The 19830-nt window shown below is 40.2% G+C and overlaps 1 protein-coding gene across 2 annotated transcripts in view; it reads right to left on the bottom strand.

The window, feature by feature from the left end:
- The window catches only part of uggt1 (UDP-glucose glycoprotein glucosyltransferase 1), a 62911-nt gene that overhangs the window by 23965 nt on the left and 19116 nt on the right, over positions 1 to 19830 (bottom strand). The window contains exons 10-22 of one of the 2 annotated variants that reach the window (XM_049596173.1): positions 13753 to 13852; positions 13584 to 13644; positions 10227 to 10318; positions 8721 to 8871; positions 7863 to 7982; positions 7647 to 7732; positions 7047 to 7182; positions 6730 to 6861; positions 4585 to 4749; positions 3436 to 3556; positions 1371 to 1469; positions 1122 to 1145; positions 497 to 591 (exon numbers count right to left, since the gene is read on the bottom strand). In XM_049596173.1, the coding sequence (XP_049452130.1) occupies positions 497 to 591; positions 1122 to 1145; positions 1371 to 1469; positions 3436 to 3556; positions 4585 to 4749; positions 6730 to 6861; positions 7047 to 7182; positions 7647 to 7732; positions 7863 to 7982; positions 8721 to 8871; positions 10227 to 10318; positions 13584 to 13644; positions 13753 to 13852 (1382 nt within the window). The remainder of the gene's footprint in view (positions 1 to 496; positions 592 to 1121; positions 1146 to 1370; positions 1470 to 3435; positions 3557 to 4584; positions 4750 to 6729; positions 6862 to 7046; positions 7183 to 7646; positions 7733 to 7862; positions 7983 to 8720; positions 8872 to 10226; positions 10319 to 13583; positions 13645 to 13752; positions 13853 to 19830) is intronic. The other variant, XM_049596175.1, reaches the window with a different exon arrangement.

The following is a 19830-nucleotide window of genomic DNA, read 5'->3' as shown; positions in this document are numbered from 1 at the left end:
CGGAACACGTTCTCACCACAAACCGCACCAGAGTTCGTTTGTAACCAGACCCAGACCACCTCTTCAAGAAGGTCTCCGTCCGGTTGTTTTGGTGAGCACCTGCCCAAACAAACCTCACTTAGAGGGCAAACAAACGTGAGTTCAATCAAACCGAACCAAACAGGGCAGGTGTGAAAGTATCCTACGAAAGAACCAAGCTGGGCCTACTGTTTCCTATATATGCTACACTAGCTATCTCCTTAATTTATGTTTATCGTACAAACATGAAAGTATAAATCTTCACATATGATTCCTATTCTTAAAAATCTGATATGTGTATTTCTGAAATACTGAATTATTTCAATAAAAGACCTGTTCTTATTTGATTAAAAATACAATTTGGATGTGAATGTTTTATAGTGATATATGTTCATATCGTCACAACATTATCAACAATAAAACAGTAATTTTGAATCAAAGTCTGGCCCCAAGAGGCAGTATAGAAAGATTTCTTTACCATGTGCCTAATGGCATCATAAAGAAGCTGACGTCCTGAGGGCTTGTCAAAGTCTCCGACCACCCAGAAGGTCACTGGACGGATGTAGCCATCATCTGACAACCACAAACAAAGAAACAGAGACTGTCAGAATAAGTCACTGAGGTGATGCGACACAACGAACTGATGAGGCAAAGGAGGCGAGCCATACTGTTTTCAGTGAAGATAAAAGTTTGGTAATTAGGCAAATATCTATGTGAGTGGCATACTGGGCTGCAAGAAAACAAGATGCAAAATAAACTATGTTCTTAGTGTTATCTACTGCAAAGACTGTTTGTCATTTCCAAACAATGAATCAAACTTCTCCATGCAGCTACGACAAATGACACATGCTCTCCTAAAAATGGAAGAATTAATGTTAGAACTTGGTGAGCAGTTATTTTTAGTATTCGTATTTCAGACCTTAATACACAATCATCACGTGTGTAATTAGTAATTTGTTTCCTCTGAGAAAAGCAACACAGATGGAGGAGTGGTGGTGAATTCACAAACACATCTAAACACTGCCAGCAATGCAGTTCACAGAGAACAGAAAAAAGAGCAAGTGAGTTGGAAAGGAAATAATGTGGAGGAAAAGGGTGATTACCATGCCTGTTGGTGGAGGTCATCCCTGATGCAGGGGCATTTTTAAATCACATGAATAGGAGGAAAAGAAGGAGGAGGAGGAGGAGGAGGAGAGGACAGAAGGAGAATACATGAAGAGAGAGTTTAAGCTTGAAGGTGACTAAATCATCTTCACTAGAGACAACAAAAAACCTCCACAAGCTTTCTCTCCCATTCAGTTTTTGTTTTTATATGAACCGCTATCAAACGAGGCTGTCTTGGACACTCTTACCTTTCTTCGTCATGTAGTTGATGCTGTTGGCCACAGCGGTGCTCTTCTCTTTGGTGTCAAGAGTCGAGAAGCGAGCGTAATCATCAATAAATAAGTTGTCTGCATGAAGAAGAGAAAATATAGTGAAGTGTAGCTCATGTAGCAAACACCAAAGATTATTTTTAAAACTGCCAAGATGCTAGTGTCAATGTGTACCAGGATGCAACACAAAGCTACCATCTGTTTATGTCACAAAAATATCTGTAACAGGATTTAAAGCATAAGTTGTTAGAAAGCTTCAAAATGTCTTCCAGCTCTGTGTTAAATTGATCTTACTGCCATTTACTCTCCTCATACAGTTTAAGTAGAAGTTTAGCTGGCAGCAAAATATACAAAGAAAATAAAGTGCATAAATATTTTAGGCATATACCAAAATTAATGAAATAACACAATGATATGATTTGCGATTGAAACTTCCCTTTAAAAGAAAGTAAAAGTAAGTCCTAACTGAGTCTAAAAAAAAATGCTGTGTAGCCATGTTGCATATTGTGTTGTTGGTCTTTAAGTGATTATGACTAGAGTTTAAAAAATTAGAAAGTCAACAACGAAACACGAACCATAAAAGCTCTTTTTTTTTTTTTTTAATAATTAAGGTTGTGGTTGTAGGGTGAGGTAGGGGTTATGTTTGAACCAGTGCCAACACCTGGACTTCAGTACCAATCCCCAGTGGTAGCGCTGGGTGATATGACCGTAAAATAGTATCATGATATTTCAGGGTATTTTTGCAATAATGATATTCTTGACAATATGACAAATTAGTTAAAAAATATATATATAATTAACTTATGAACAAAGAATTGCAACAAAATAAGTGATATAGTTTTACAGTTTGCCTTCAAATATTCAGTAAAAACTAAAAGGATCTCTCATTTCTTTAGTTTGTGAACAACAACAGTAACTCAGAGTGAGATTCAGATTCTGTATACAATATTAATAGTTCAACAAAATAAAATCTACCACAAATTACAAATTTAAACAGCTCCTAAATACAAAAAGTGTGCCCTGGGATCTATATATATATAAATCAACAGGTGATTTCCTTCTTTCAGTGAATTCCTAAATGATTGAGTTGTTTTTTTTCCACCTGGACCTTTATGCTCTGCCATTTCTCCACTAATCATCACGCTGTAACCTGTGACAGGCTGTTATGATACCACAACTATCACACATTCACATATATGGAGTTGACGACACTGACTCCTGTGTGCGCACAGTGAGAGAGGAGAGGCAGAGACGCTGTGCTGCTGCCAGAGGAGCAGCTGAATGAGTTCCCTCTGAGCGGTAAGCTGCGTAAAGAGTCTGAGAAGTCCGGGGCTGTTCATAAAACATTCAGGACGCCACAGTTTATTCCACACTACTGAAGCTACTCCTCTTTTTGGATCCACCACCAGTCTGTAATAATTTCGCTTTCAGCCATGCTTATTGTTGTTGACGTCTTGTTGTATGACATCAATATGTCAACAAGCCAAAATATCGCAGAATAGCACAATATATATTTTTCATGTGATAAGGCAACAGTTAAACAGAGTACCAAGCCCATTAGCCAAACTAACGTTCTCATTTTACAGCTAAACAGTATACTAAAATATGTTTCTGAAAACATCTGAGGCGAGAAACAGGCAATGCAGTCACAGAATCTTGATTCATATTTGATCAGTTTGACCGTAGTTCACAAGCAGCGATTGACGAGACTGACAGGTGCGTTATAGTCTCGGCTCTGATTGGTTGTTGCCGACCACGCTGCAGTCTGATTCTAGCAAATGTCATTAGAGGCAGTAGGAAGAAGAGGAGGGACATGATTTTGTTCATGAACTATTTGTCTCATGTTTCCCTCTAAGAATATAAGGACAGTTTCAGCAAATATAACGCAGTTATTTTCAAAAAAGTTACTACTGTAGCTTTAATACTGTTGTCAAACAGTTGCCAAAGTGGTCCAATAGATGGCAAACTCATTTCAGCTCATCAGTTTCTGGTAAAAATAACAGCTCGTCAATCAGTGCCGTTCATATCCCTGATGTGTACTCACTGGTATCAGACAGATCCAGGTATGTTCTGCTGGTGGACAGCACCCTGGGGTTGATGCGAGGAACAACGTTGGGCTGATTCATGATGAAGTCCACGACGTCGTGATCCGTGGCCAGCTCACCCTGCCAGCCACACGAGCACAGAGTCAGGATTTTAAAAGAATAACTCAGAGAGGATATTCGTAACTGTTCACTGCAGACCCAAAAGTGATGCAGAGGCTTTATTGTCTGCACGCTTTTCATCCTTACAGTCACAGTTACAACAGCCACTTTACGAATGAATAGGTTGTGTATCAACTGAAAACTTTTCCTCCAACAAGTTTGGATTAAACATTAAAAAACAGAGGAAAAAACAAGACTTATGACTAGCACAGTGTTCACAACTAGAACTGGTATAGCATCTAAATAAAACAGTGCTGCTGTATCTGTGCTTAAGGCTCAAAAAGCAGAGGCCTTTAGAAAAAAACAAAACAAAAAACAATTCAAACATTTGGCTCCTCAGAGTGCTGGAACGACATTAAAACAGGAAAGCACGGCAGATGGCATGCTCACAAAGATCTAGCTCAACAGAAAAATGATTACTCACTACAATCCAAGGCAGTGTACTTGTAAAAATGAACTCTCTTCCCCAAAGAAATCATCTGGAGCTCCTCTGCTCGTTTCATTTCTCTTTTAATTAAACTCTATTTTGTAGAAAATTAAAAAACAAATACGCACAACAGCACAAATAAATACACCCACTGGTATCGGCCAACTCTCAGAGAATATGTTACTTGTTCCTTTAAGTCTTATTTAATTAGTTTAAAGACATTTTTGTTGTTAAATGTGCATAATCGGGAAGCTAATCTTTACAGGCTGTTTGTACATAAGAGGACATGGAGAATGCATTACAGCATCTATGCGAAGCAAATAAAAGACCCATCACTAAGGTGTAAAGTGTGTCCTCACAGAAATTCGTGCAGTGACTTGACTGCAATGAAAACTGATTTTGTACAGAAGATGATCAAATACACATCTTTATTGCCTTTTTTTCAAAATTAAACCTTCATGAAACAATAGTTCTAAATCGTGACGTGAAAATGAAACCCCCACTGGCTCACCGCGACTGTATATCAAAGTGTGTGTGGGGGTGTGTGTATGCTCTAACTGACCAGGTAGACGGCTCTCTGGTAGAAGGTGGTGGTCTCCAGGATCTTCTGCATGGTGACCGTTTCCAGTTCGTCCGGGTCCAGCTGCTCACGCTGGTAAGGTATGCCGTTGTACATGACCACAGGCAGCGGGCCGACCCCCGTCTGCTGATAGTACGCTCGCCCTTCCTGAAAGAGGAGAAAGAGATGTTACTTTTATTTGTATCTACCTTTTACCATCTCAAACACAATGCTAAAATAGAGAAGAAAAATCTGATCGATGCTTAAACTTATCAGGGTGTATGCAGGGATCCTGAAGTTAAATTTAATAAACTTTAGGACCACTTTGAAGACCCTTTCCTTAAGACAGTGACACACCTTAACTTACATTTACAAAACACTGATTGTAAGATAACACAGCTAAATAGTCTTATTAAACCTGAGTTATAGAAGGCTGCTGGACAGAAATGAATGCTTCAGCATTTTTTACTCTCCAAGTTTATTTCTGTCACGTCTAGTGAAGCGTAATCTGCACAGACAGCTGTTTAAAGTCCTGCACACATGCATAAATGCTGCGTTTGTTGTGCCCTCAAATCTGTTGTTTTCAGTGCATTTGGTTGAAAGGCGTCTTCAAAAGCGAAAGCGATGCCATCGTGGCACACAAGCATTCCCAAGCGACTGTTTTTCAGGAAGTCATGACTGCGCCCCGAGATAAACACGGTTCGACTCTTGAAATGCAACAACATGCACTGCATGCCATGTGTAAATATTAGTCGGTGGTAAATATGGAGGAGAAGTTGATCAGTTCAGCTCTATAGCCGTCCCATGCACAACATTTTAGGCCTAATACACGCTTACAAAACAAACACCTGGAGGAAGATCAGCTGTGCACTCGTGATTTCTGATAAGTAGACTATGATGTAGTGCTTGTTATGGTCACTTAGTAACTTCAGACGCAACCTGCCTCCACACCCTTTGAAGTTGGCACAGAGTAGCACCAAGCACCCAACCACGTATTGTACAGGTGGTTAAAGATGCTGTATGTGTTCCAGCTCTAAATCACACATATTTAACACTGTATATTTTGCTTTTAACTCTCTCCCAGTCAGAGAGCAGCAGATTTCCCTCCCTCGCCATGGCGGGCCGGGAAATAAAATAAGCTTATCAATAAATAGAAAGGCTATTTCTGTTCTCGTGTGGTGCGGACATGAAAATTCTTTTGATTGAGTAAATGTCTGCTGTCAGTCAGCCTGGTGAAGGCAGTCTGACCGACTGCTGTCCTCTGAACTCTGCAGGAGCTGCTCCTGTGGACAGTGACGCTGAATGCAGGTCGGAGTTGATGTGGATTGAAAAGTACTATCTCCATGGTGATGTTAGTGACATGACCCAATCACACTGCGTGACAAAACATGACAGTGTCTGCAACATTACAAAATTCTCCAGGTGCGGACATGAATTTTTTTCGAGCAACACTAAAAATTGTTTAGAGGCACTCATCAAAAGTAGCGGAGGCAGAGGCGAAACTCCTCATCATTTTTTCCCCCTCAGCAGCAGTTCGTTGAGTTTGAGTTGCAAAGAGAGGAATTAATGTGTTAGTTTGTGGTTGGATCAGTCGGGACTGACCAGATCAGATCAGATCTATGGATAAGATTAGGGGAGCTGCAGCTGCAAAGGCGAGTGAAAGCAAAGTTTTACACCCAGCGCTGGACCACAGGTGCATGGTTTCCATGGCAACACAAGTTCCGAAAATGATGGACAACACTATAACGAGAGCGCTGTTGTTCTCAGAAACACAGCGTTCTCTTACTATATAAATGAATAAATGGTTAACTTTCACTTTTAGAGTGTCTGATGTTCTGCTTCTCCGTCTATGTCCAGAGTATGCTCTGCGCTCTAAGAGTGTGGTGCTCTGAATAACCAAATGTACATGCATTCAGACAGCGCTCTTAATTAACGGTGCAGCCTCAACAATGTAAAATCAATGCGTGGCAGCAAATGGCGATACTTCGGCAGGCTGCCACAAATAAACTAATGTGGGGGAAACCTTGCTGAGATATCACAATCATGAGAATGAACGGATGGACAACTTGAAAATATGATGCCTCCGGCCTCAGCTGTTGTTCTACTGATAATACCCACAAACTGATGGCGGCGTTCAGCCCCTCTCACCTTCCTGTTGCTGTCGTAGCTGGAGTCAGCTCCTAAGACGCTGCTGACCTCCACGTAGGGGAACCTCTTCTCCAGCACCTTCACCACGTCACCAACACTCAACTTCCCACCAATGGGCACCCTGTTGAACATCTTGATGGAAATAAGGAAAGGTAAAGGTGAGGGTGAAGAACATTTTAGGGGAACAGTAGTCGGGTAGACAAAAGTAACACAACTTTACCATATGTTAGAGTCACTGGTGTCAAACTTAGTGTTCTCATTAAGATAATAGGGGTTGTAAGAAGTCTTTCACAAGCATTTCTGAGTAGTCGACTCACCAAGATAACAGCTTCAAACGCGCTCTGACTGTCCACCTCGTCGCTGATGTAGTTGTACGCTCGGACCAGCGCCACACCTGCATCCTGCATGCCGTCTATGTCATCTTCGTCTGACACCACAAACACCAGCCCTATCCTAAAACACACACACAGAATAAAGTTTCTGAAACAGGCTCTCATGTGTTTACTGGACAGTTAAAATGCAGAGTGCGTGCTGCCTGCTTCATCAGTATTCAAACACGCTGACCATCCCAAGATGCCACATGCAGAGAGGTATCAAAGGTCTCCCCAAAACCTGCCTGACAAAACTCCTAAATTAAAATGGATTTTAACTACACGCCCCAGCTGACTGCAACGGCTCTGCGGCATCTTTTTTAATGATTTTTCTGTTTTTTGCAGTAACTGTGGAGCAATAAAAACTGTGTTTCCCTGAATTATCGGTATGCTGATGTAACTCACATTTACAAGAAAACACATTAAAGTGTCCAATATTTAAGGAATCTATTTTAACAGCAACTAAAATATCCTTGTGTATTCTCCTGATGGGTTTTGGTGAGTTTACGGTCCAACACATCCCCGGTGACACCAGCAAACACCAACCTGAGTGGGATGTTGTTAGCGTAAAACATCTCTGCAACACTCAGCAGCTCAGTGGCGTGTTCCTGAGTCGGGTCCAGAATGATCACCTGCAACACACACACACACACACACACACACACACACACACACACAAACATATACACACACATGTTGGTATTTTCTACAAGGATTCAGATCCATTTGTATTCACGACTGACTAATCAAGTACAGACGAACCAGATTGTGGAAGTTCTTGCGGATCTGCCTGATGACTCCGGGGAAGGTCGGCCTGAGCAGCTCCTGCACGTTGTAAGGCCACGAGCTGTACCTGTGGTCCGTCTCCAAGTTGTTAATCCACTAAAAAAGAAAATTTAAGAGGAAATGTTTGAGAGCAGAAGCCGGAGCTCAACAGCAGATCAGTGCCAATAAGAAATTACATTTTACTGCTTGTGGCTAAAAACCTGGGCTGCAGCTAACGATTATTTTCATTGTCTATTAATCTTTCTTTTATCTTTTTTAGCCAAGCGTTTAATTGTTCCGTCCCTGTCAGATTTATCGATTGTGGATAATTGAGTATGCATATGTGTTGTGTATTTCTTACTGTCTATTTTTCTATTTTCTTATATGCAGGCATGGCACAGCAAATTTGGCTGTACGTCTTGTGCAATGACAATAAAGTCTAATCTATTCTGTCCATCAACTGATCTATTTTTCAGCTAATCATTGAGTGCTATTAAAACTCACAGAAAGAAACCTATTCAGACTTTATCACTAACCAGAGCTGTTATTTTAGTGGTCAGATGTTCAAGACATAAATAAGATATAAATCAGGAGGGCTTGAAATGGCTCCAGTGTTGGTTGCACAGTAAAAATCTTCCTTGGAGCAACCTATTTTTTTTTTAATGACATTTATGGCACTTCTCCATTTCCATAGCTAAAAAAAGGCTGTATCACTGAAATTCAGCACCTCCAGGTTTTCAAAGACTCGTGGGAAAAAGAACTGACACAGTACAACACAACTGCATTTTTAGCATTGGTTCTTATCTGAGCGTGCAAATTGCTGTAGAAGGGGATTTTGGTTGTGTGATTTCTTACACTGATTGCAGGGTTGCGGATGTCGACAGCGTAGTCAGAGTCAGAGGGCTGGACGTTGAGTTTCAGGATGTCATGGATGTAGGGCGTGTCGATATGCAGGGAGCGCAGGCCCTCCATCACCCTCGCCTCACTGCGCAGCACCTCAAACACACTGCAGGGGACAGAAGTCAGAGTGAGGTCATCTATAGTGGGTGTCTGTGTGTGTATGTGTGTGTGGACATGAGCATGACAGCATCAACACCACTCCCGCCATCTGACAATGTGTAAATATTTTCATTTTTCATAAAAATGTTTTTTGTCATACTGTATCATTCTGAAAATTTTATATTAATAAAAATATGGAAACAACTAACAACAGAAACATCACATGCAGGTATTTTTTCTTTGTTAAAAGTCAGTAGAAAAGACTTGTGTACACGTATTGTTTAATAATGGGCTGTTGGTGTGTCTACAAGCATGTGTATTTAATATAAGTATTTAATTTTGACCAGAAATACAGTAGTGAGTATATCTGCATGAGAATACTGTAGTACTCATGTGACTGAATGTAGTATTTAATTTCATAAGTTAAATGCAAATGAGTTTCAGTTGGAAATAGATTAAAAGAAATATCACACAGTTGATTAACCCTATTTTGCCATGTTTTTGTGTCTAAGTGACAGTTTTTCAAATTGGTCCGGCACTGAGTAAGAGCACTGCAGCTGGCAGCCGCGAAACAGGCTGCAATGTAACCTTTCAGGGCATTTGGCACATTCAATTTACATCCATTAAAAGTGCTTGCGTTTGCCACAGACAGACTCAAATTACTATCTTAACTGTCTGACAACATTATTACAAGGACCCCTACAGACACAGACATTTTTGGTAAAGGGTAAAGTCTTTGTTTGACCAGAAACCGCCCCAAATTTGCTACTGCCAAACTCACCAGACTCCATTTAAAAAAAAAAAAAAAACAAAACACAGTAATTTTATCCCTGTAAAACACACTTCATTCAACATCAACACAACCAAAAGAAAGCAAACAAAACAGTCTTGCTTTGTCTCTCCACTGTGTCAACAATCACTAGCTTTGGTTTGGCTAAAATAAACCCTCAATTCACACAGTTAGATGTGAAAATATGCTGGCTCTATACACGCTAAAATTACCGTTTTTTTTAAATGGAGTCTGGTGTGATTGGTGATACCAACTTTGGGGCTGTTTCTGGTTAAACATAAAAGATCTTACTCTTTAACAAAAGGTTTATCTCTGTAGGGATCATCTCCATAATGTTGGTACTTAAAACAACAATCTGAGCCTGTCAGTGGCAAAAACAAGCACTTTCAGTGGACGTAAATTGATGCCAAATGCCCTGAGTGGTTCCATTACAGCCGGTTTTGCCAGTGCAGCTTCCCTCAGTACTGGACCAACTGAAAACGTGTTCTTCCCATTACAATAGGATCCAGGTTGAAAAATATCAAAGCTAACCTTTAATATATGACTATGGATGTATGTGTGTGTGTGTGTACCTGAAGATGTCTTGTGTGTCCAGATCTATATGCAGCCCGTTGATGAACAGGGCTGAATCCCCGGGCTGCAGGCCCAGAGTTCCTTTGAAAAACTATGGAGGAAGAAACATCAACATGACTAAACACCCTGTTCACATCAAACCCTAAACTCCCCATTCAACTCCAGTTGAGCTGATCTCCAGGCCGTGCAGCACGTAACGTCAAAGCCGGCCATCGCGTAGTCAATTATATTATAAAACTGGAGGCAACAGTCAACACAAAGCTGTAACAAGGAACGCCTGCAGCTCCAAACAAGCACTGACAGCTCTGTTTAAAGTCAGTCTGTTTAGAGCAATCAAACCCCACACTAAACAAATCTAATTATTAGAGAAAGGGTGTGTGTGTACGATCGTGAGAAGCTGTGCGAATGTTTGTGTGTCTGCACATGCAAAAGGAAAGCTCAAAGTCGTTCTGGCGCAGTCAAATCTCATTACAGAAAGACAAAGACATCAGATTAATCATACTCCAGACACTGCAATTACAACAAGACATGATTAACACAAATATTGTTCATCCCATTTAAACACTGTGTGTATATGCGCGCGTGTGTGTGTGTGTGTGTGTGAGAGAGAGAGAGAGAGAGAGAGAGAGACAGAGAGAAATGTCTGCGTGCAAGTGCATGTGTCCAAACTACTTCAATCAATAATCATTTCTCGCTGCAGGACTCAGTGCGCCTGCCGAATGAATCACCGATTCAGTAATTAGGACGTTTGCCGCTCACCCCCACCACCCACCCAAACTCCTGTCTGCGCACCAAGATAATGTGAGCACAGCTTGAGGAGTGGGGGGGGTGAGGAGGCAGGAGGCAGGAGATGGGGGGGAGTGAAAAAATATTTGACAAGAAAAAGGAGTGATTACCTAGTCCATTAGCAGGCCGAAGCCAAACACACTGTCAGAAACTGAATGCTTTTCACGTCAGATGTTGTTTACAATTTATCACATAATAAAAAGGTGAGAGGAACAAAGGAAAAACAGGGAGGGCAGTTCTCATTTCGAGATATTTCCCTAAAGACTTAAGGCTAAGAGGCGGTGGAGGTTGTGGTTGTTGCTGGATGCAATAATGCTATCTTGTGTTTTCCTTTATTTTCCTCCTTTATTGGATTAGATTGGTAAACAGCTAAACCTCAATTATCCCTGACTACCGGACAACACAGTCAGCGGGAGGAGAAAAGAAGCAGCATGCTGGGTAAAGACAAGACAAAGGAATGAAAGAGGATGAAGACGTCAAGTCACTAGCCAGGATTCCATCGAAATGTAGCGTCAATTTTTAACATATTTACAGAATATCAGCAAAAGACTATGCAACAATCAACAATATATTGATCCTTTTAAAGGGAAATTCACCATATTTAATGTAGATGTCCATCAAACAAGCAATGTTAATGGTAAATATAAACAATCAAAGTAATAAATTCGTCAGTGCATGTCCTAAGTGCTATGTCGTAGGCAACTGGACTTGCTTTGAGTTTCACCTCTCATCCAAAAGGCTTCTTCAGTTCTACAAGCCAGTTGCCTACGACATAGCACTTATGATCGCCACGACCTGGACGATTGAGAATCTTCACCGAAATGTCTTCAGTGCATGCTTTATTGGCCAAGAAAGCTGAGTTCGCAGAAGGCTTGGGCTTTATCAAGGTGTTTTGATATGCTGGGGTATCTAGAAATCCTGAATGTATGATTTTCAATACCATCAAAAATACAGATGCTCCTCTTTCTGCTAAACGGATACAGAGATGCTGTATTGAGACGAGGTACTGCACAGAACGTGCCACCAGAGGGCAGTCTCTACTGGTGGAAACAGGTATTGGAGCTGAGAAAGATGGCAGCCGTGAGTGGTGGGGATAATGTTACAGGACTAGTGAAAAACAAAAACGCCTTGGGCCCTGTTTGGGAGTTCAGCCACATACAGTTTATCTTGAGAAGACTTCTTCCAACTACAAAATAAGTTTGTTAGCCATTTGATTTTATCCAACACATCATCTCTGTTCAGCCCACTCGTGTGGGTGTCCGCAGCGGCAGCAAGTGTCATTTCCCATCTATTCATTATTCTATGGGCCACAAGTATTTCAACCCAGCAAGAGTTGTCTGAGTGAGCCAAGTTGCATGTTACAATGTGTTATATCATCAGCAGCTTAGCTTTTATGTTTGTTTTTTTAAACACAAATATATTCAGTATACCCTGGTGAAATGTCAGGAAGGTATGAAGGCATAAAAAAGAACCTGATACCACTAAAGCCTAGTTTGAAGCGGCAAAATCTGTCTGACTTCCTGCATGTAGCACCTTCATCTGAAAACCGTGACGTAGTTGGAGGCAAGAAAAACTCCAAGCTAGATTTCGCCTGTGGGTAGTCAGGGGTTGTTCTCAATTCTCATATTACAAATGAGCTATATTTCCAGCATCGAAAATGGCATCCCAAAATATGTGCGCAGGTTATGTTATAGACGAGGATACATTTTACAGTGTGTTGGCTGATTTGGATATTTAACTGTATTTATTTGAGCCAGAGTATACGGATGACAAAATGCAGCAGGGAGAGGGTGAGGCTGCCGTGCAAGAGAATATAGCCAGTGTTTGGTTGAACGAGCGGCCGTATTAACTGGTGACTCTAAGCTGAATGCATCGAATGCATAAAAACAGCAGGTGGCCTCCTAAAAGCCTTTACTTTAATCAAAACTCCGACAGAGCCTGTGTGAGTTGCTTTGCATTTAAGCTTTACTCCTCACTTGGTTGGTGTTCTGGAGACATTCTTTCTAACTCGGAGATAAACTGGAAAAGACAAGCAAGACCAGCAGGGCAGAGAGGGCAGATGACCGTTGAATGAGTATTTTTGTCACCTAATGTTATACTTTGGCCAACAAAGTAATAGCTACAACACCGACTGACGGACATCCACATAAATAGTGGCAGGTGGCAAAGCTTTACACATCTTACTGAGCTGTTTCTGAGCTCCATTGTTGTCCAGAAACTATTGAAAACACATCAGTGAGCCACAGTGTTGTTCCTTTATTACCGTGGACACTGTAATTTATTTTGAGTCAATCCCAAAAACACTGTCCTGCTGCTCTAAATACTCACCAGACCACCAAATGTGTATAAATTTGCAGCTGAAAATAGTCCCAACAAATGCACTCTTATTCTTGTTTGAGTGATTTCTGATTTAACTACAGTGCACATCTGTATAAGGGGTTTTTATATATCTGTGGATTAACTGGCAATAAGAAATGTTTTTTCATTGCATTAAAAAATAATAGAGGAAGGGCTAAAGAGGATAAATAGGTGAAAACTTACATGAATGGACGAACAAATAAAACATGTACCTTTTGGTTCTCTCCGATCTCTTTGCGGATCTCAGAGTTGACCACAGTTTTAGTGATGGACCTGTGAGGGGAAAAGGGCAGGCAGAACTGTAAAACTGCAGACTGGTCAATATCTGTGTAAACCAAAACTTCTTACTGTAGCTGCTGTTTGTGAGCGTTTCGTCTTTACCTGGCTTTGGTGGGGAAGTTCTGACTGAGGTCTTTCATAACGTTGAGGGCATCAACAGCGGGAGCAGCAAGAATGCGAGCTGCTGTCTGGAAACTCAGATCTATAAAAGAAAAGGTGGGTGGACGGGAAGGTAGGCAAGGAGGGCGAAAAAAAATAGGGAGGGAGGTGAGTGGACAAAAGCAGAGAGGAGATGAGGAAACACACAAGAGGGTACGGAGAAAGTTTCGACAAAATAAAAGCGGTGTGAGCAATTGTTGGTCTGTACTCTGAAGGCTCAAGCTTAAGAAACATAATGTTTGAATGTATATACCAAAATGTATATCCAAGGGCTGTTTGAGACCCTGCAAATGTCAACCTCATGGTGGCGCTAGAGGATTTCAGTGGATCACCAGTCATTGGAGCACATCAGGCCCAGTCGTTCATAAGTAATCTCATCAGATGTCGGCTTTTGGATTGGATTAAATACTAAAAATGGGTTATTCAAGAGAAAACCAGCACTGTGAAATCAGACTAGATGCATAATCACGTCTTTGTTTTATTTCTATCAAACCCTCAGTATGTGTTGTTCAAAATTCAGGATTAGGATTATCCTGATCCCAGCAGAAGGGTGGATTCAGGGATTTCAGGAAGAAAATGTAATGAAACTTTTAAATGGTCAAATATATGTAACTTTATTTTTATTTTTAAGTTAGCAATGAAGCTGATAAAGTTAATGAACCCTTTCAGTAACCTAAAGTAAAATATGAAGGGTTTTATCCCTGTAAATAAATTCCCTTAATATCTGTCAAAATCTAACAAAATGTATTTATAAGGTGTGTTCCGAATCACATACCTTTTCTTTTTACTCTTAGCAGTGACCGCAGATGCCCTTAAGGAGACCCTACTGCTGAATGCAGTATGCACACAATTGGGACACGCCCTGAACCTTGACCCTCTTATTCATATATCCGTTACCATGGGGATGAGGCACAATGCCGTACACCGAGCTCACTAGAAACGGAGGTCAACCTGGACAACTCTGATGTTGTTATTTTGCACTAAGCAATAACTGCATACGTTGAGGATTCTAACATTATATTTTAAGACTGATGCCCTTTTGTTGTCGGTTATATTTATGATTATTTTATTCAATCAAACAATTAATATTCCTATTATCACTAATCGACTGGTCATCAGTCAACTGAATGTGCCGTCATCCATCACTTCGACTTCTGACAGTCAGTGTAATGCAAACTGTCCGTTGCACAGAGGATAAGCATGCTGGCTTGTATACTGCAATATCGGACCGGATGTAGTAGAACATCCTATACTGCATTTGACATACTATGTACTGGGACATACTAAACCTTTTCCTGGCATATGTATGGTGTGATAGTATGGGGATTGTAACATACATAAAGTTACAATCTGGAAGATATCCATTTTGTTTTGTTTGGCGGCACCTCTGTCAATAAGTGGTATTTAAGTGTGTTTGTTGGCAGACTAAAGGACTTCTTTTTCTTTCTTCACACCCTCTCTTTAGACTTTTGACAGATGCAATTATATGCAGAAAACTGAATCTGCTCTGAGAGCTTTAATGACAGAGGAAAGGTGCAGAGTTAGCATGTAAACGTGATTGATACAATGTGAGGTTCTATTTACTTTTAAATGTGTGACAATTTCAGACGAAAAATTTGGACTTGCTGTTCACTGGCCTTACGACTTCAAACCAGGTAAATTTTTTATATCAGCTTGTTTCATGAGCTCGGCAGCTGGCGAGATAAAAGGGTTACAACAGCAAAGATAGCGCGAGAGCAAATTACTAATGACTCATTGAGGATTTTTCCCGATATTTTCTCAATAATGTCGCCACAGATCCTCAGTTCAATAGCTTTCATTAGTGGCCATTGATAGTGACGTAACATACATTTATTCAAATTAAAATCTTTGTTAAATCACAAGTTTCCACCCCTGCATCACCTGCACTCCTGACTAGACCACGCCCCCGGACTATAAAAGTCCACCCTTCAGGCCCGTGACTCTATTTCCTCTAAACATGCCAGGTAGAACAAAGAAAGGACTGATGGGAGTCCAAATGGACTTTTCACTTTTATAATGTTTTACTTTGTTAATCCTGTATGTATTATTTTGAGTTAACAGATTGTTTTATGTCTATTGTGCCGAGATTCCTGAGTTTAAACTGATGTTAACAGAGGAAAAAAGTAATATCAAAGCAGATGCATTAAGGTAAGTTAAATGATACCTAATATACTAATTACTATTTTCATAATTATTATTGTTCAACATTAAACAGGGCAGTAATATTTTCTTTTAATATACCTTGTTATAAAAATTTTTTTTTAAAAAATCATCCGACAACCACCATAGAACTGTTCAAGTACCGTGCGTCTGCAATAAAATGTTGAAACGGCTCCCTGGGTCCTGCGTGTTTGAATGTGCAACCCATCATCAGATGTTCTGTGAGTGAGCGGCAGCATAAATATACAGTTTATCAGATTATTTCTTTCATTTTAACTCTCATTTATCAATTTAAATGAATTACAACACAAGCAGAAGTAGTTTCTATCAACTGAAACCCTCATGCTGTTTTCTGTCTCACCAAATTAAAGTGCTTAAAGTGACCCCATGATGGCTATTCTACCTGTTGTTCTTTACATCGTTAGTAGCCTACATTCTGATCTATAGTCCCATTTAGAGCATGGGTAATATGGATTGGATAATCCCAAAGGGTCTGTATCTGGGTCAAGGTGATCCAATCCGATGTTGCTTTGAAAAACCAACACGAAAGCTGATCTTTGATAGCAAAACATTCGGATTTCAAAATCCAGATCATTGTGATCCACATAATTAAAAATCAATGGCCCTCGGCACCATGAATGTGCGGACAAAATTTCATGGCAATCCATCTGGACCAAAAGTTGAAGATCTACCAACTGACAGACGTTACCATCCCTGGAGCTACATTGCTAGCGTGGTTAAAAAGTCATCAGTTAAGCTAATTAACTTATTAATAAGCAAATAATCCCATGTTAACATGCTTGGCTTCACATCTGAGGTATTCATTAAAACTATCTCATTTAAAGCAGGATCAAGAATACAGACCAGAATATATAGACATATATGTTAAGAAGTGAGAAGACACAGTATAGGAGCATATACTGTAGAGATTTAGCCTGCTGAGACGGAGAGCGTAGTGAAGACTATTTCAATGCAGTGAGCATCTCTGTAATGGTGTTGTAGCCTGTGTGATTATTAGCCCCTGGAGGTCTCCCTCTCTTTGTAAACAGGCTGAGCTAATGAGCCCCAGTGGGGTAGGAGATAAAGACAGACGCCCACATGGCATGGCTGACAGTCGGGCTAGACCGACTCTCTCATCCCTTCACATCCTTTATTCACCACAATCAAAGCAGCCTCATCAGACTCACATCCTGCCAACATTTGCATGCAAGTGTGTTTATAAAAAACACATATAAAAAAAGTTTGAAATATGTATGAGGTGGACTCAAAGTGGACATAATTACACCTGAGAAAATGTGCTCAAATACCTAATCCAATAAATGACGTAACCCTGATCAATAAAGCTTTTATGATGCAGCAGACAATGCTCTCATATCTTCAAGATATTATGGCTCAAATGTATCAAGAGGACACTGATCGACCGCCGCCATTGATTACAGAAGTAGACAGATAAATTTTCTGCTGCAGGTTTGATTCACTGATGGTACAATCTCACTGTTAAAGCAACAGAAGACAATATTAATTTCTGTTTATTTATTTATGATCAGCACATAAGAGGAATAAATCAAACTAATGAAACAACTGCGTCGACGGCACATCTACCCCAGGGATGCAAATTCTCTCACTGGAATTAGTTAAAGGGTAATCTGGTATTGTTCAACCTGGATTCTCTTTTCCCATGTGTTTCTCGTGTCTTTTTAAAATTAGTATGGAGTATTGAGAGAGAATGCTGCAGCTGGGAGCCGTTAAAAGGGCTGCTATGTAAACACTCAGGGTATGTTCACATCGTCAATTTACGACCACTAAAAGTGCTTATTTTTTACACCGACAGACTCAGATTGTTATTCTGAGTGTCAGACAACATTATGGATCCCTACAGAGATAGACCTTTTGGTTAAAGAGTACGATCCTTTTAGTTAGTTTAGTTTAAAACTGTAATTTTATCACTGAATAGAGTTAACAGAAACTAAATAAAACTGACAAAAAACATCTTCCTTTGTCTTTCCACTGTCGCAACAACCACCAACTCTGGTTTGAATCAATTCACCCAGTCAAAAAATATGCTGGCCAGATACACGCTAAACTTACTTTTTATTTGAATGGAGTTTGGGTGGTTTCTGACAGAGATTTTGAGGCTGTTTCTAGTTAAACAAACAAACAAACAAGATCTTACTCCTCAACTAAAGCCCCATTTCCAACAAACACTTTCAGTATGGTACCTTTGGAACCAAAAGTAACCCTTCAGGCATGGTACCTCGACACTCACTCACTATATTTCCTCCTTTATCAGTCTGCACCTCGTTTACTGTCCACAGAACGACGCTGCATGCCGACATTTTCAGGACAAAACACAGGCTGCAGTGAGAGTCTGTCTCAATGGGATCCTTAAAAATAGCAGGTTTGTGCAATTAGTTCTTGTCAGGCAAGCTCATGGGTTTAGTGTTGCCGGAGTCCACAGGAACGATACTCCACAACGCTTTTTATTACTCCGAGTGAGGATTGGGATACATGCAGTTCACATAACCCGGTCGAAATGAATGTATATAATTAAATGCTTGAGGATCCAATCATTATTAAAAGTGTATGTCATCAAGGAGAGACAATAAAAACTAAAGTAACGTTGTCACATTGAAATTTAAGGTGTGTTGATGGATAAAGGTCATCAACCCATGCATTGAGTGACACTACAATTTACAATGTTTTCTCAGAGTACAGTTGCTGCAAGAGCCAGCAAAACATCTGCCATCCTCTACTGACCAATCAACAGTATGCAGTGTTCACAGCTCCACCTTTTAGTACCAGATGTGTGTGCTAGGTACCCCAACAGAGGGGAGACCAAAAATGGGGACGGTACAGAACGGTTTCATTGGTACCACCCACAACTTTCCACAGTGGAAATGGAAAAAATGTGCACTGAACTGAACCACACTGTACTGCTTGGTGGAAATGGGGCTAAAAAGGTCTATTTCTGTAGGGATCCTTTCCATAATGTAGTAAGACACAATAACAATCTGAGTCTGTCAGTGGCAAATAACCAAGCATTTGTTTGTGGATGTACACTGACAGTGTGAACATGCCCTGGGTCTGTACACTGCAGCCTGTTTTGCTGTTGCCAGCCACATCACTCTCTCAATACTGGACCAGTTTCAAAAACTGTTGTTCTCATTAATCACTTAGACACAAAAACATGGCAAAGAGGATGCAGGGTGTACAGGTTGAAAAACACCAAACTTAACCTTTAACTTCCAATACTTTGTGTGTGTCAGGGAGGGATTATGAGAAAGTGTTTCAAGACCATACAAAGAGAAATCAGATTGCTATTTCAAAATCAACAGAAAACTAAATCTAATTTTGTCCTAAATATTTTACACCAAGGGGATCATGTTTTCCTTTTACTTAGTCCTTCTTTTAAGGATGTTAAAGTCCAGTTATTCCAGACTGTCTGACAGAATTATAGATGCATTCTACATAAACTTGTTGCAGCTCTTCATTGAAATTATGTGATGTTTATACTGATTGAACTAATCAATGTCTTGCACATCTTTTTAAACAGACTGTACATGTTGGCACATTCAAAGTTTTTACTTCAGGCGAGGCAATGTAACTTTTCTCTTACAAATAAAAACTTCAATTCATAATTTATGAAACACACCCTTGCACAGTTCCATATACTCTGCAGTCTTTAACTGACTCAAGTAGCACTGCAGAAGCATTATCAGCAAAATGTTCTTAAATAAATATGGTTATATTACATATTAGGGTATTGGAATACTGAGTAGTGAAATTTAAGAATAGTCTGTCAAGGTGGAGCTGTTTTTAAAGTAAAGTTCTGTGGGTTTA

Source organism: Epinephelus fuscoguttatus, linkage group LG14 (genome assembly GCF_011397635.1).
Source record: "Epinephelus fuscoguttatus linkage group LG14, E.fuscoguttatus.final_Chr_v1".
In the NCBI taxonomy this organism is placed as follows: Eukaryota; Metazoa; Chordata; class Actinopteri; order Perciformes; family Serranidae; genus Epinephelus; species Epinephelus fuscoguttatus.
Note: the sequence above shows the minus strand (reverse complement) of the source record. Positions and strands in the feature narration are given on the sequence as shown.